Source organism: Hyaena hyaena, unplaced genomic scaffold (assembly GCF_003009895.1).
Source record: "Hyaena hyaena isolate Hyena2069 unplaced genomic scaffold, ASM300989v1 scaffold_89, whole genome shotgun sequence".
Lineage (NCBI taxonomy): Eukaryota > Metazoa > Chordata > Mammalia > Carnivora > Hyaenidae > Hyaena > Hyaena hyaena.
The window spans coordinates 769,014-785,166 of record NW_024080719.1 but is presented as its reverse complement, the minus strand read 5'-3'; the positions used below and the strand labels follow the sequence as shown (position 1 = coordinate 785,166).

Sequence of the window (16,153 nt, the reverse complement as noted above, 5' to 3'; positions counted from 1 at the left end):
AAGAAAAGTGACTTCCTTTATTATCTTTTTACTAAGGTTAATTTTCATCTTCAGATTTTCCCTTAGGTTAAGTGATCTGAATGAAAGCTCAGTCAGTTTAAGGTCCTACCTCCTCATAATGTAGTGCTATATTCAAATTTTTAAGTGGCTTGCTGAGAGTCCTGTGTTGGGTATAACAGCTGAAGAAGTAAGCATATGCTTCTGTTTCTTGACTGTGGCATTCTCTGAGATGTCATCATGCGTTTTGGCTCCCTACAAAGGTTTTGGTCTGTCAGCAAAGGTCATAGCTGTGTTTTCATTCCCCTAAAACCTCATTTACTCTACATCTTTCTAGGGTAATTTTCTGACTTTTCCTATGGCATGAGATAACTTCGAGGCAATTTTAGGTTCATTTGGCCATTATGTCTGTCTCTATCTAGTATTCCTCTGTATTACTAGATTTAGGGCAACTTTTTGAGACTTGATACCTCCTTTTGCTGTGCTTGGAAAGGAAGCTGTGGAGTCTTCTGCACCGGGATCAAAAACCTTACCTGTGTTTTCTGCTTTTTTCCTCTTTGTATTTCTAAGAAGAGTAGAGGATGCCAATCATGCTCTTCTCTTAGAGATTTACTCCTTAATGGAATTTGATTTCATTGGTTTGTAGTTCATTTTATTTTGCTGGAAGGAAAAGAGTTTTAAATTATGAGGTATTCCTATTTATGCTTTACTTGGTTTACCTCAGTGAAAGAAATATGAGATCTTTATTGTTTCCGCTGGGTGGTAATTGTGAATTTTGAGAGAGTATATGTTGTAGGCTCATGAGTCATTTCTGAATGTTTGTAAGTTACTGAATCATAAAATAATAGACCTGATTTTTGAAAAAAATTTTTTAATGTTTTATTTATTACTAGGAGAGAGAGAGAGAGAGAGAGAGAGAGAGACAGCGTGAGCAGGGGAGGGTCAGAGAGACAGGGAGTCACAGACTCTGAAACAGGCTCCATGCTCTGAGCTGGCAGTCAGCACAGAGCCCGACGCGGGGCTCGAACCCACGAACCGCGAGATCATGACCTAAGCGAAAGTCGGACGCTTAACCGACTAAGCCACCCAGGCGCCCCTAGAGCTGATTTTTTTAATGGAGTGTCTAAGACCTAGAGATGTAACGTGATCTGTCCATGGACATATCCTGTCAGTGTCAGAATTAGTGTGAGAATATAGATCTCATGGCTTGTTGTTCATTGCTCTTAACAACACATTGCTTTATCTTCTCTTCTAGATCTGGTTAATTACTACTGCTTGATTTCTAAGTGACTTTATATCTACTTTTCATTCTACCATGTATGTTCTGTTAGTATGTTCTTATGTACACTATCCATGAAATAGAATCTTATAACAAAATTGTGGTATACAGCCATTTTAGTCCCAAGAACCACCTTGAGTTTCTCAAAACACAACAGGAAGCAATACAAAATTAGGGATAAAAGGGAGAAAGTAGAAGAGAAAGGATAAGCCCCCCTCCCTGCCCAAAATAGGAATTTGAAGTGACACAGAGCAGTCATTAGGGGTGAAAATACGTGGACTTTAGAACTCTTAAAAGGTATTATATTCAGAACATATGAATATTTTTAGTAGTAATGGTAAGTAGTTCAATAGTGTTTTTTGTTTTGAGTTTATAAAAGAACAAAAAAAAGATCACTTGAGGTATCTTATGTAGATAGAATGTAAAGGGCTTCTTTGTTTTAAAGACTATAAAGATTATATATTTCCAGTTCTTTAAAAATGGATATACATGTACATACTTATATGCGCATACATATCTTGGCATTTCTCAACTCTAGCAGCACTTTACATACACATAAAGACATAGGTGCATACATTAATGTTTTTCAAATCTAGCTACTTTTCAATTGTTGTTGGCCCAGCCTTATTGGATTACTATTTATTTTACATATGTTTTGAGATAAAGTTTAAAAAATACTCATTTTTACATACTCTACTGATTTATTTGCTTCCTAGGCTTTTTAAGGATAATTATTCATAAAGAATATAATAGATTTATACTATTTTTTGCTAATTCATAGCCTAGTGAACTGTAGTTTTCCAGCTCACAAATAATCTAGCCAAAATGGTCTTTTTTGTCCTTTTCTCAGTCATTAATCATCAATTTTTGTGGTTGAATGCTATTTATTAGCATACCACACTATTTAATACTGTCTTTCCTTATTTGGGGTGATGCATCTCCTTTTTAAAGAAACAAAAACCTCTCTCCTTAGTCTCTGCTACCTTTCTTTCTAATCATAAGTATTTCAGTTGAGTTAGTTGTATATAATGGTATAGAACAAAAAGTTCAAGATAAATATAGATAGGCTTTTTTTTAGTTCATATAGAATCAAATTGTTGCTAACTTGTTTAGCTTAATTTTAAATATCAACTATTCATGTGTTCACAGGGCTGCATTGGGTAGGCAGCATATTTAACCAAACTTTTCCTTTTAAGAGCTAAGGTATGAAATTGATATGGGTGATGTTTTTATAATCATTGTTTTAAAAAATTAATCTACTGAGTATTATTTGTTCAGCTATTTTTTGCCTCTTTTTTGTTTGTTTGTTTTTGTTTTTTAGGAGTGGCAGAATTCTATCCAGAAGAATGCAGGCCTTGCTTTTATTGAACTTGTCAATGAAGGAAGGTAATCTATTTTATATCCATTTATATTTTGCCTTAAAATCTTACTCCGTTTCAATAAGCCATTGAAACTTATTTTTTGGGGACTGTATTATTTTTGTGGTCAGTAATAAAGTGGAGCTTAATTATTACAAATGTCCATATTTATTTTTTGGTTTTCTTCATGATTACATGCTTAATGATGAAGATCTGGTCTTTGTTTTTCTAATGGTAAGGCTGAATTTGGCAAAAGTAAGCTAGTGATTTTATTAGCAGATATAAGGAAAACAGATACTTACTTGGACTTTCTATAAATTTAATTATATTTGTGGAGCCCAATAATCAGACTTAGATGTCTATGTTATCTCTCTTATGTCGTTGCCTGGTCATAAAGGATAACAAGTTTTGTTCTGTGTTGTGATGTGAAGAAAAAGTAGAGAGAGGGAGAAAGTAGGTAATGTTTTCTTTAAAAAGCAGAGATAGATGAATTCAAGGAAACAAATTCACTAGTAAGATAGAAAGTACGGAGATAAATGTAAATACGGAGATAAAAAGAAAGATATAGGGGGGAAATGGATTGAAGAGAGTGAGAGAATTAAAAGGTAAAAGCAAATTGAGGAAATGATGAGTGGACTACTTTGTGTCTGTTTTTGTGGGAGTGGATTTTGGTTTAATTGGACTAGACACCCAGGTTATAGATTAAAAGGTATGTTTAGCTGCCATTCGAATTTGTATTCTGAGCAAAACTATTGTTAGGAATGTTTCCTTATAATGTTCTGGCTCGTGTTAAGAGACGATGCCATTACTTGGGGAAGTATTTGAACTAGTAACCAGGAACCAGCTCTGCCTCATTAATGTTACAGAAGAGGGAGAAAAGGGTATTATTGGAACTTCATTTCACATTAAATACCTCTAAAATTATTTAACTCAGCAAATAATTATAGATGTTCACATACTAGTATTGGCAACTAATAAATAAGCCTGCAATTATAATGCCTTTTGCTAAGTTCTGTTGTAGAAGTATTTAAATACATGTTAAAAAAAAAAAAGACTTGACAGCTTAGTTATGGAAGAATTAGGTAAAACGTCTCCAGGGATCATGATTCCTGAGAGGCATTTAAAAAAAATGTATTCTTTAGTTTTATTTCTCTTCCACTTTTATTGAGAAATAATTGACATACATCACTAAGTTTAAGGTATACAAGAGAATGATTTGATTTACATTGTTGTGTGAAATGTTTAGCTAACATTCGTTATATAGATACAATGTAAATAAAGGAATGAAGAAAAGGAAAAAAACAATTCTCCTCATGGTGAGAACTCTTCAGATTTACTCTCTTAACAACTTGCCTATGTATCATACAGCGGTGTTAGCTATAGTCATCATGTTGTGCATTTACACCCTTAGTAGTTATTTAGCTTGTGACTGGAAGTTTTCACCTTTGGACCCCCTTCCTTCAACTCCTTCTCTTTCTTCTGCCTCTGGTAACTATATTTCTGATATCTTTTTCTATGAGTTTGTTTTTTTTGTTTCTTAGGTTCTACATATAAGTGAAATTTTGCAGTATTCATCTTTGACTTTTTTCATTTAGCATAATGCCTTCAACTTCCATCTATGTTGTTGCAAATGGTAGGATTTCATCATTTTTTTTTTTTTTTTAATTTGAGACAGAGTGCACAAGCAGGGCAGAGGGGCAGAGAGAGAGAGAGAGAGAGACAGAGACAGAGACAGAGATAGAGATGAGAGAGAGAGAGAGAGAGATAGAGACAGAGGGAGGGAGGGAGAGAATCTCAAGCAGGCTCCATGCTCAGTGTGGAGTCTGATGTAGGTCATAAATGGGATCATGACCTGAGCTGAAATCAAGAGTCAGATGCTCAACTGACTGAGGGACCCAGGCACCCCAGGATTTCCTCATTTTTAATGGCTGAATAGTATTCCAATATCTCTCTCTCTCTCTCTCTCTCAGTTCTTCTTTGTCCATTCATCAGCGGACACTTTAGTTTGTTTCCATATGTTGGTTATTGTAAATAATGCTGCTGTGAACGTAGATGTGCAGATAATCTTTCTGAGTTAGTGTTTTCATATCCTTTGAATATATCCCTGGAAGTGGTATTGCTGGATCATATGGTAGTCCTATTTTTGTTTGATGAACCTTCATACTGTTTTCCATAGTCTCTGTACCAGTTTGTAGTCCCCCAATGAATGCACAGATGTTCACTTTTTTTTCTACATCTGTGGGAAGATTTGTTATCTCTTATCTTTTTGATGATGACGTTTCTAATGATAGTTCCTTGTTGTTTTACTTTGCATTTCCCTTATGACTAGTAATGTTGACCATCTTTTCATGTTTCTGTGGTCTTTTATATATCTACTTGGGGAAAATGTCTATGCAGGTTCTTTACCCATTTTTAAATTGGATTTTGTGTGTGTGTGTGTGTGTGTGTGTGTGTGTGTTTTGAGTTGTATGGGTTCTTTATATATTTTAGATATATTCCTTACCAGATATATTGGTTTGAAAATATTCCATTCTACAGGTCATTTCATTGATGGTTTCTTTTGCTGAATGGAAGCTTTTTAGATTGATGTAGTCACACTTTATTTTTTGTTTTGTTGCTTGTGCTTGAGGTGTCATATCCAAAAAGAGTCCTTTCCAAGGATTGTGTCCAGGAGTTTTATATCTAAGGTTTCTTCTAGAGTTTAATGGTGTCACGTCTTACATTCGACTCTTTAATCCAGTTGAGTTAATTTTTGTGAGTGGTATAAGATAGGGGTTCAGTTTCCTTCTTACGTGACTATCCAATGATCTCAGCACCATTTATTGAAGAGACTTGTCTTTTTTCCCCCCTAAATATTCTTGACACTCTTGTAAAATATTAGTTGACCATAAAATGCTTTGGTTTATTTCTCGGCTTTTGATTCTGTTTTTTGGGTTTAATTGCCTTTATGCTAGTACCATACTGTTTTGATTCTATAGTTTTATGTATAACTTGAAATCAGGAAGTATGTTAAATTATTCTTTGTTGTTCTTTCTCAGAATTTCTTTGGATATTGATGATCATTTGTTATTCCATATAAATTTTAGGAGTGCCTTTTTACTTTTATAAAAGATGCCACTGATATTTTGATAGGGGTAGCATTGATATATAGCTGGATTTTAGTAGTAATGATATTTTAACAATATTAATTTTTTCAATCCATGAATAAAAAATACCTTTCTGTATAAATGTGTTCTTTGACTTCTGCTGCCAGTGTTTTGTGTTTTTCAGAGTAAAGCTATTTCACCTTATTTTTTAATTATTTACTAGGCGTTTATTGTTTTTGATGCTATTGCAAATTGGATCAATTTCTTTATTTCTTTCCCAGAAAATCCTTTGTTATTGTATTGAAATGGTACTGGTTTTATATGTCACTTTTGTATGTTGCATCTTTACTGAATACATTGTCTTTTTTTTTTTTAGTGTTTAGGATTTTCTATATATAAAATCATGTCATCTGCAAAAAGACAGTTGTACTTTTTCCTTTTAATTCTGATACATTTACTTTTATCTTGCCTGATTGCTCTAGCTAGAATTTTCTGTCATTTAAACATATTTTTAATCTTTCGTTTTAGAGAGAGAGAGAGAGAGAGAAAAAGAGAGTCAGTAGTAAAGGGGCAGAGAGAGAGGGAGACACAGAATTGGAAGGAGGCTCCAGGCTCTGTGTTGTTCTGACTCGAGGCTCAAGTCCACAAGCAGTGAGATCTTGACCTGAGCTGAAGTTAAACGCTTAACTTATTGAGCCACCCAGGTGCCCGTAGCTTTTAAAAAATTTATATTTTTAATGTATTTTTAATTTAAATCTCTATCTATCTATCTATCATCTATCTATCTATCTATCTATCTATCTATCTATCTATCTATCTATCTATTGTAAAAGTAAGTTCTGTGCCCAAGAGGCAGCCAGGCACCCCTAGAGTTTCCATTTCTATGCTTAATAGGAGCAGTGAGCATGGGGACCTTTGTCTTGTTCCTAGCCTTAAAGGAAAAGCTTTCATTCTTCACCTTCATGTCTGGTGTTAACTCTGGGTTTGTGATATATAAGGTCTTTGTTATGTTAAGATATCTTCCTTCTATGCCTAATTAGTTACGAATTTTTAATCACAAATGGATGTTGAATTTTGTCAGATGCCTTTTATACATCTGTTGAAATTATATTATTTTTTCTATTGTGATATGTCACATTGATTTTCATATGTTGACCCATTACTGCATTCTGGGATAAATCCTTCTGATCATCGTGTGTGGTTCTTTTAATGTGCTGCTGAATACAGTTTGATTTATTTTATTGAGAACTTTTGCATCTATATTTATCAGGGAAATTAGCTTATAATTTTTTTTTAGTATTATCTTTTCCTAGTTTTGGTATCAGGTATTGGTGGTGTTGTAGAATGAATTTGGGAGTATTCTCTCCTCTGATTATTTGGGAAGAGTTTGAAAGTACTGGAGTTATTTTTTAAATGTGTGGTAAAATTCACCTGTGAAAGTCATTTGGTCTTAGGCTTTTCGTTTTTGGAAAATATTTGATTATTGATTCAGTATCCTTACTAGTAATTGCTCCAGTCAGTATTTATTTATTTTTGATTCATTCTTTATAAGTTGTACGTTTCTAAGAATTTTTCCATTTCTTCTGGGTTGTCTTAGCTGTTGGCATTTGGTTGAGCATAGTAGCGTATTATGATCCCATGTGTTTCTGTGGTATCATTTGCAGTGTCCCCCTTTTTCATTTACATTTATAGTTTTGTTTTTGTTTTTTTTTTTTTTTTGATCTGGGTTCTTTCACTTTTTACCTTGATTAGTCTAAGTGTTTGCCAGTTTTGTTTTATCTTTTCAAAGAACCAACTCTTAGTTTGGTTAATCTTTTCTATTTTTTCTCTTCTTCTATTTATTTCTACTCCAATTTTTATTTCCTTTCTTCTGCAAACCTTGTGGTTGGTTTGTTCTCCATGTTTTAGTTCCTTAAGGTGTTGAGTTAGGTTGTTTGAGATCTTTCTTCTTAATGTAGGCATTTATTGTTATGAATTTCCCTCTTGAAACTGCTTTTGCTGTATCGCATAAGTTCTAATGTGTTTTGTTTTCATATCATTTGTCTCAAACTTTTAAATTTCCCCTGTAGTTTCTTCTTTGATCCATTGGTTGTTCAGAAAAATAAAGTTTAATTTTAATGTGTTTTTGAATTTTCCACTTTTCCTCTTGTTACTGATTTCTAGTTTTGTGCTCTTACGGTCAGAAAAGATATTTGGTATAATTTCAGTCTTCTTGGACTGGCTAAAACCATTTCATAGTCTAACATATGGTCTGTCTTTGAAGATATTTCTCACATGCTTGAGAAGAATGTGTATCCTGCTGTTGTCAGAATGTTGTGTGTATGTCCTTTAGGTCCATTTGGTTTATAGTGTTCAGATTGGCTGTTTCCTTAATGATTTTCCTTCTAGATAATTATCTGTTGAGAGTGAGGTATTAATCTCCTCAGCTTTTATTATGTTGCTCTTTATTTCTCCTTTTTATCTGCATTTTGGCTTTATATATTTAGGTGCTATGATATTGGGGACATAGATATTTATAATTTAAGTCTTTTTGATGGATTGACTCCTTTATCATTATATAATGACTATTTTTGTCCCTTTTACCAGTTTTATTTTAAAGTCTATTGTGTCTAATATAACCACCCTGCTTCTATTTATTTATTTTTTAAATTTCCTTTTGATTAATGGGATTGCTTTTATCTCTGTACACTTTGTGTATGTCTTTTTTTATGCTATATCTTTTTTTTACTTTAAAGAATTTTTTAATGTTTATTCATTTTTGAAAGATGGAGAGAGACAGATCATGAGTGAGAGAGGGGCAGAGAGAGAGAGGAAACACAGAATCTGAAGCTCCAGGCTCTGAGCTGTCAGCACAGAATCTGACTTGGGCCTCCAATCCACACACTATGATATCATGACCTGAGTTACACAGACACCCCAGTGATATGGCTTTTGATTAGAGAATTAAATCTGTTTATGTTTAGAGTACTTACTACTAGGTAAGGTCTTACCATTTTACCAATGCCATTTTGTTATTTGTTTTTTTTTGTTATTGTTGTTTGTTTTTGTTTTTTGTTTGTTTTTGGTTGTTTGGTAGATATATTGTTCCTTGTTTCTTACCCTGCTGTCTTTTCCTCTGTTGATGTCTTTGGTATCTGTATGCTTTTATTTCTTTAATTTGTTATTCTGTGCAATTGCTGTAGGTTTTTTGCTTTGTGGTTACCATGAGGCTTATATAAAATATCTTAAAATTAAATTCCTCTCTTTTAAACTAATAACAACTTAGCCTCAGTAGAATTTTAAAATGTACATTTTAATTTCTCCTCCCACTCACGTTTAGGTTATTGATGTTACAGTTTAATGTATTTTAATTTGCATAACTAATAATAGATTATTATAGTTATGGTTATTTTACTAATGTTTACTAACAATATTTCTTAATGTTGATTTTTGAGAGAGAGACACAGAGAGCAAGTGGGGGAAGGGCAGAGAGAGAGGGGGAGACATAGAATCTGTCTGAAGCAGGTTGCAGAGTCAGCTGTCAGCTGTCAGCACAGAGCCTGATGCAGCACAGAGCTCCAACCCATGAACTGCAAGATCATGATCTGAGATGAGGTTGAAAGCTTAACCAACTGAGTCATCCAGGCATCCCCACAGTGTTTACTTTCTTAAATAAATATTTACTTTTGAGAGAGAGAGAGAGAGAGAGAGAGAGAGGTGGGGGAGGGGCAGAGAGAGAGGGAGACACAGAAACTGAAGCAGGCTCCAGGTTCCGAGCTGTTACCACAGAGCCTGACACAGGGCTTGAACCCACAAACCATGAGATGATGACCTGAGCCAAAGTTGTAGGCTTGACCAAGTGAACCACCCAAGTGCCTGTACAGTGTTTACTTTTTAAACCTTTTGAGTTGTATGTTAATTATGCACCATCATTATAAAATTACAGAATCTAATTTAGACTATGTATTTATCTTCTCCAATGAGTTTTATACTTCCTTGATTTTAATTGGCAACTTTTTTATTATATGTGAAATACTCCCTTTGGCATTCCTTATAAGACACCTCTGGTGGTAATGTACTCCCTGAGTTTGTTTCTTTGTATATGTCTTTATAGCTCATCTCTCCTTAATGTCTGAAGGATAGCTTCAGTGTTTTAGTATTCTTTGTTAAAAGGTTTTATTTTTTTTCTTTAAATATTTTGACTGAGTTGTCTCATTCTCTCCTGGACTAACACCTTTCTTTTTAGAAATCCAGCAGTATGTTTATGGCATTACTTGTATATAATTTCTCTATTTTCTCTTGTTACTTTTAAGATTTTTTTTTTTTTTTGCCTTTTCTTATTGACAACTTAATTATAATTTGTCTCAGTGTAGCCTTGTTCTGGCTCAAATTATTTGGAGTTCTTTGGGCTTCATAGATGTGGGTGTCCATTTCTGTTCCCAGGTTTGGGGAATTTTTAATCTTTATTGCTTTAAAATTTTTTCTGTCCTTTTTCTCTTTTCCTTCTAGAGTTTCATGATGTAAAAAGGTTTTTTTCATTGTGTCCTGTAAGTCTCATATGCTTTCTTCACTTTTTTCATTCTTTTTTCTTTTTGTTCTTCTGGGTAATTTCTAATGTCCTGTCCCATGTGTTGCTGATTCTTTCTCCTATAGGTTGAATCTGTTTTTGAAACTCTAATGAATTCTTCATCTCATTTATTCAAGTTTTACCCTTAATATTTTTATTCATTTAAAAGATTTTTTAATTCTTATTTTTGAGAGAGTAAGAGAGAGACAGAGCATGAGGAAGGGAGGGACATAGAGAGAGGGGAGACACAGAATTTGAGGCAGGCTCCAGGCTCTGAACTGTTAGCTTAGAGCTCAACACGGGACTTAAAAATCACGAACTGTTGAGATCATGACCGTAGCCAAAGTTGGACATTTAACTGACTAAGCCACCCAGGCACCCCACATTTTTATCATTTTTTATTGACCTCTTTTGCTTTATTGATCTTCTTATTTATTCATGCATCGTTTCTTAATTGTGTTTAATTGTCTATTTGTTTATTCTTGTAGTTCATTAAACTTTAAGTTGTTTTTCTGAAGTCCTTGTCTTATATAGTTCATAGGTCTCCATTTCTTTACGGTGAGTTATTAGAGCTTTATTAGTTTCCTTTAGGGATGTCATATTTACCTGTGTTTTGTGATTAGATTCTTCTTTCAGACTTTGTCAGTTTGCTTCGGCTGAGTTTATTTCTGGATGTGTCTGCTGATAATGTTCTTGGCCAGGTGTGTTCTGTTATTATCACCCATCTATTTTTGGGTGAGGCAACTATTTGACTGCTCAGGTTGGGGTGTAGGGTGTGCCTCTGGCTGAGAACAGTTGGATAGGATTTCTGGTTTGGTACCTTACCCAAATGAGTCCCTAGAATAGGCTCAGTGATTACTTGTGTCTCTAGTCAAGACTGGGTACTATATTCAGGTGTAGGTGTGGTTATGAATTATTCCCCTCCCCTGGCAGCACAAGGGGACCCAGACCCTCTATATGACTCATTGTTTGGGGACACAAATCGGGCAAAAGGGTGCCACTTACCTCTCTCTTCAGGTGAGGTCACAGATTTTTCTGCAGATAGAGAAAGCCATGATTTGTGCTTTCTGTTTAGGTGTGTTTATAGGGGAGTTGTTGGATGGGTATGTAGTTTCCCATATGCTGTGGTTAGATTCCCTGATCTGTCAGGCTGGATACTATGTATTCAGTATTACGTGATGCTGTAAGTTAGTTCCTTTGTCTGGATGCAGTGGGTGAAGTAATTCTAGTGCTGGAAAAATTCTTTGTTTATTGTCTTAAGTCATATTGACTCCCTGCCCAAGTCCACTGGTTTAGCTCTGCAAACTATAGGTTCTTCTTGCCCTTCTCTTGGTTTGTGTACCACTGGCCTGCACAGTTTTCAGGTGTTTTTGCCAGCCCTTCTGGTGAGATGGAGTGGGGAGAAAACCTGGATATGTAGAGGTTTTATATTTTCTACATGGGTGGGAATATAAAGTGTCAGTTGGTGTAGTTGTCAATTTTCCAAACAAGGAAGGACTTAGAGCTGCTCTTGGCTATGATTTAATCCCTGTGCCTGTTCAGAGCACGGGAATCCTCCACATCTGGTGCTGGCTTTGCTCTGGGAGTAATCAGTTTTGCTTGCCCACCTCTCTCTTCAAGCATTGCTGGGCTACACAGCTTCCCAGTGTCCCTAGCAGTATCTCTCGTCAAATGTGGCTGGGAGGCACTCATTATAGTGTGTGGGTATGTTACTCAGCTCCTTGCCCATGCGAGGACAAACCAACCTTTCTGGCTGATAAACCTATTTGTTTGATGATTGGAATCAAGTGATATGCACCTTGTCATATTCCCTGCTTAGAGAATGCTACTGATTTGATTCTGCAGATAAGCAAAACTGCTGGTTAGGATTATTACTTGGTCTCTACATGTGTGAACTCCATTGTCAAAGATCTTTATGTTGGTTGTTGAAAGCCCCTACAACACTCGTCGTACTCCTGTTCCTTGTCACACTCAATTCCCCAGAAGTTGAGCCATATAGATTCTCCTGCAGTCCTTATTGGATTTGATTATAGTAGCTCCAACAAAGTGACTCACAAGGTCAGGCTGGGGGGCTAGTTTTCCCCCCTAGGTTTTCTTTTCACAGTGGAGGAACCAGAGAACTAGAGGCTCAGAGGAGACCTTTCCAACATGGTTCTTTGCTTGGGGGAGGGATAATACAGTCAGTTGTTTGCTGCTTTTCTTATCCTTCTGTGGAGTCTGTCTTGTTCTCTATGATGCAAGGGGTGTTTTAGCTTCATTCCTGTGTTCTAGAATTTCCTCAGTGATGTCTTGTTCTTGAATATTTGTTAGTTTTTCTTCTGAGGAAGAGGGAGATCAGAAATGATGTATGTTGCCATCTTGGTGATGTCACTGAGATGTATTTTCAAGGATAGTAGGGTTAGTTGTAACATTGGAAAAGGAGGATTATGGATAAATTGGAGGATGTGTGTGTGACAAGCATTCCAAATAGAGGAAATAGAATATCTGAAGACACTGTGATATTAGAAGGTATAGAGAATATTCACATGTGTCTGTTTGTATATTTGAATTATTGGACTAGAATTGACATCTGGATCATCAAAGGCCTATTGTAGCAAATTTGGACTATTATCTAAGGGTAATGGAAAGGCTTTGAAGATTTTAAGCAGAGGAATATGGTATTTGCGTTTTGAAAAGATAACTGGCAGAAGTTTGGGGGGTGGGTTGAAGGAGAAGAGATCTGAATGAATTCAAGAAGCATTATAGTAAGGTTATTACTGTGATTCATTTGAGAATGAGAGCTAAATTGCAGTCATGAGTGTGGCCAATGGTAGGGAATCAATAAATATTTCTCAATAAGTAAATTTAGTCTTTTAGTAAATATTTCAATATGCTTATTCTTCAAAAAATAAATAATTCTTTGGCTGAATGTGCTGAGGTATTGAATCTTTCAAAGTTTATATATAGAAAAAGAGGTGGTTAGAGCTCTTGATCAAATAAGTATTTGTTCTACTTAATGCAAAAACACTAATGAAAAAATTTTCTATCATTTATAGGGCTTATTTTTTAAAGAAAATTCTTGCTTTTTTAAAATGAAAACTTGTTATAAAAGTCAAATTTTATTAGTATGGGCTCTAATAAGTATAATCATAGTTATTCAAGTTACTATTACATTTAATAGAAAAGCATCATTGCTTTTTTAGTTAATACATTGGCTTTAAAGTTAGCTCTGGATTCAAGTTTCAGCTTTGATATTTGGAAAGTACTTTTACTTCTATTAGTCTCTGTTTTCTTATCTGTTCATTCAGCCGGTATTTATTATTCACTGCCACGAATTGTCCTTGTTGCTGGGGATAGAGCAATAAGGAAACGGATAAAGTGTTTTGTTTTGTTTTGTTTTGTTTTGTTTTGTTTTGTTTTAGATCTTAGATTTGAACAGTCACTGGCAGACTGTGAACAATAAACAAAATAGGTAATGGGTTATATGATAGGTGAATGAGGATGAATAAAAGATAATTTGGAGCAAGTTGAGGGGAATGGAGATTTTGAAGAAAATATAAAAAGTTGGCATTGTTTGCAGTTTAAATAGAGTAGTCAGATTAGAGCTCATTGGCAAAGTGACATTTAAACAAGCGCTTAGTTAACGATAGGGATTATTATACAGATGAAAGCTTACCTGTCATATTTGAGGAATGAGGAAAGTATAGCATGGACAAAATGAACAAAATGAAGACAAAATATGAAGTCCAATAACACAAGGTAAGATTTTGTTTAGAGATTTTCCAACTTATTCTGTGGGTGATGACAGTCACGGCAGGTTTGAGTAGAGGAGGGAGACAGTATGCTTTATGTATTAAAAAGAATGCTCTTGGGACATCTGGTGGCTCAGTCGGTTTAGGTTTCTACTTTTGATTTTGGCTCAAGTCATGATGTCACGGTCGTGAGATTTAGCCCCATTTGGGGCTCTGTGCTGGGTGTGGAGCCTGATTAGGAATCTGTGTCCCTCTGCTCCACTCCCCCCCCCCCCCAAATAAAATAAAATCTTAAAGAAAAGATCACTCTTGGCTGAAGCATATAGAAATTTGAGGATAGGGGCTCCTGGGTGGCTCAGTCGGTTATGTGTCCGACTTTGGCTCAGGTCATGATCTCACGGTTTGTGGGTTGGAGCCATGCATCGGGCTCTGTGCTGACAGCTAGCTCAGAGCCTGGAGCCTGCTTCGGATTCTCTATTTCCCTTTCTCTCTGACCCTCCCCTGCTCATGCTATCTCTCTCTCTCAGAAATAAATAAAACATTAAAAAAATTAAAAAAAAAAAGAAATTTGAGGATAGAAGCTGAATGATCAAGTAGGAAGCTGTTGTAATAATCCTAACTAAGCATAAAGGTGACTTGGACTAGGGTAGTAATAGTAGAGGAGGAAAGAAGTGGTAGTATTCTGATCTCTTTGAAGATGAAACCTATAGGATTGACTAATGGATTTGATATGGATTGTGAGAGAAAACTAGGGGTTCAGTATTATCTTAAAAGAGTTTTGGCCTGCACAGCCGAAGAGATGGTGTTTCTTTTAACCAGGATGGAAAAAAAAATGTTGATAAAACAGGTATTGGAGATGGTCAGTTTGGTCTCTGAAGTCCTGATGTTTAGAACTCTAATCTACCTCAAAGTAGAGATGTTACACAGGCAGTGACTAGTTATTTCTTTAGGCTAGAGATAAGTTGTGTGTTGTAAGCATTTAGGTGGTATTTAATGTCTTGAGATTAGATGAAATTCTTAGAGTGGTAGGATGTAAACTGAGATTTAACCATTAGCTTAGAAGTGGTACCTTACTTGGATAGGAGTAATTTTCGGAGAGTGATGTGAAAAAAAGCTCATTTGCAGTGCATTTAAAAAAGAAGAAAAAATGAAAAGGTGAATTAGAGAATGCAATAAACAGTTCTTTAGAGGAGTTTTGCTACAAAGAGGAACAAAAATAAAATAGAGTGCTAGCTTGTGGGTAAATATGGAATCAAGGGAAATAGAATTAAATTTTTTTTTAATATTTATTTTATGAGAAAGAGACAGAACATAAGTGGGAGAGGAACAGTGGGACAGGAAGACACAGAATCTGAAGCAGGCTCCAGGCTCTGAACTGTCAGCATAGGCTTGAACTCAAACCAGGAGATCATGAACTGAGCCCAAGTTGGACACTTAACTGACTGGGCCACCCAGGCACCCTGAGAAATAGAAGTTTAAAAAATGAGTGCAAGATAACAGTCTCATGGTGATGAGTGGGGAAATTAATGTAGGAGAGATTGGTGAAAATTCTGGAGTAACAGTTTTTATTAGACTGGAGAGTAGGGGGATTTGTATACAAGTGGAGGAGATTGGCTTAAAGTAGAGCATTAATGGGATGTTTATGGTAACATGGGAAGACATTTTATGTAGTTGCAGAGGCTGATAGATAGATATGGAAGTGAGTGATAGTTGGGTTTGTCAAATGAATATGAGAAAGAGAAAGACAAGGGAGTCAAACTATTATGCAGGAGTGTGATTGTAATCACTGACCACAGGATTATGGTTATTAAGCTGGGCAAAGAGGAGAGAAGACATCAAAGAAGAGAGTGAGTGTAAAGAAAATGATAGGATGGGATGGGTGAATTGGAGATTTAAACACTGTTAGAGTTGGGATAGCAGAATGAATGAACTATCAACATGAAAGGTACTTACAAAGTGTGTTTAGTAAGAACTAAGGCCATTTAGTTATTGGAAATGATGCGAACTGGAATATGAGCATGCAATAAATGGCTGAGGTAGAATGGAGGACAAGATTGTGAAAGGGGAGGAGTTGAGGGAACTGGCAGATCATATTCTTGTTCAGCTTTGAATTTTATCTGTAGACTGTACCTTGTCTTTGCAGTCTCTACCCGTGT

At 35.4% G+C, this 16,153-nt stretch overlaps 1 protein-coding gene across 6 annotated transcripts in view; it reads left to right on the top strand.

The window, feature by feature from the left end:
- LRBA (LPS responsive beige-like anchor protein) overlaps nucleotides 1-16,153 on the top strand; it is a 737,219-nt gene that overhangs the window by 254,709 nt on the left and 466,357 nt on the right. For all 6 annotated transcript variants that reach the window (XM_039234337.1, XM_039234336.1, XM_039234335.1 and 3 more), the window contains one exon: nucleotides 2,598-2,662. In XM_039234337.1, coding sequence (XP_039090268.1) covers nucleotides 2,598-2,662 — 65 coding nt within the window. The remainder of the gene's footprint in view (nucleotides 1-2,597; nucleotides 2,663-16,153) is intronic.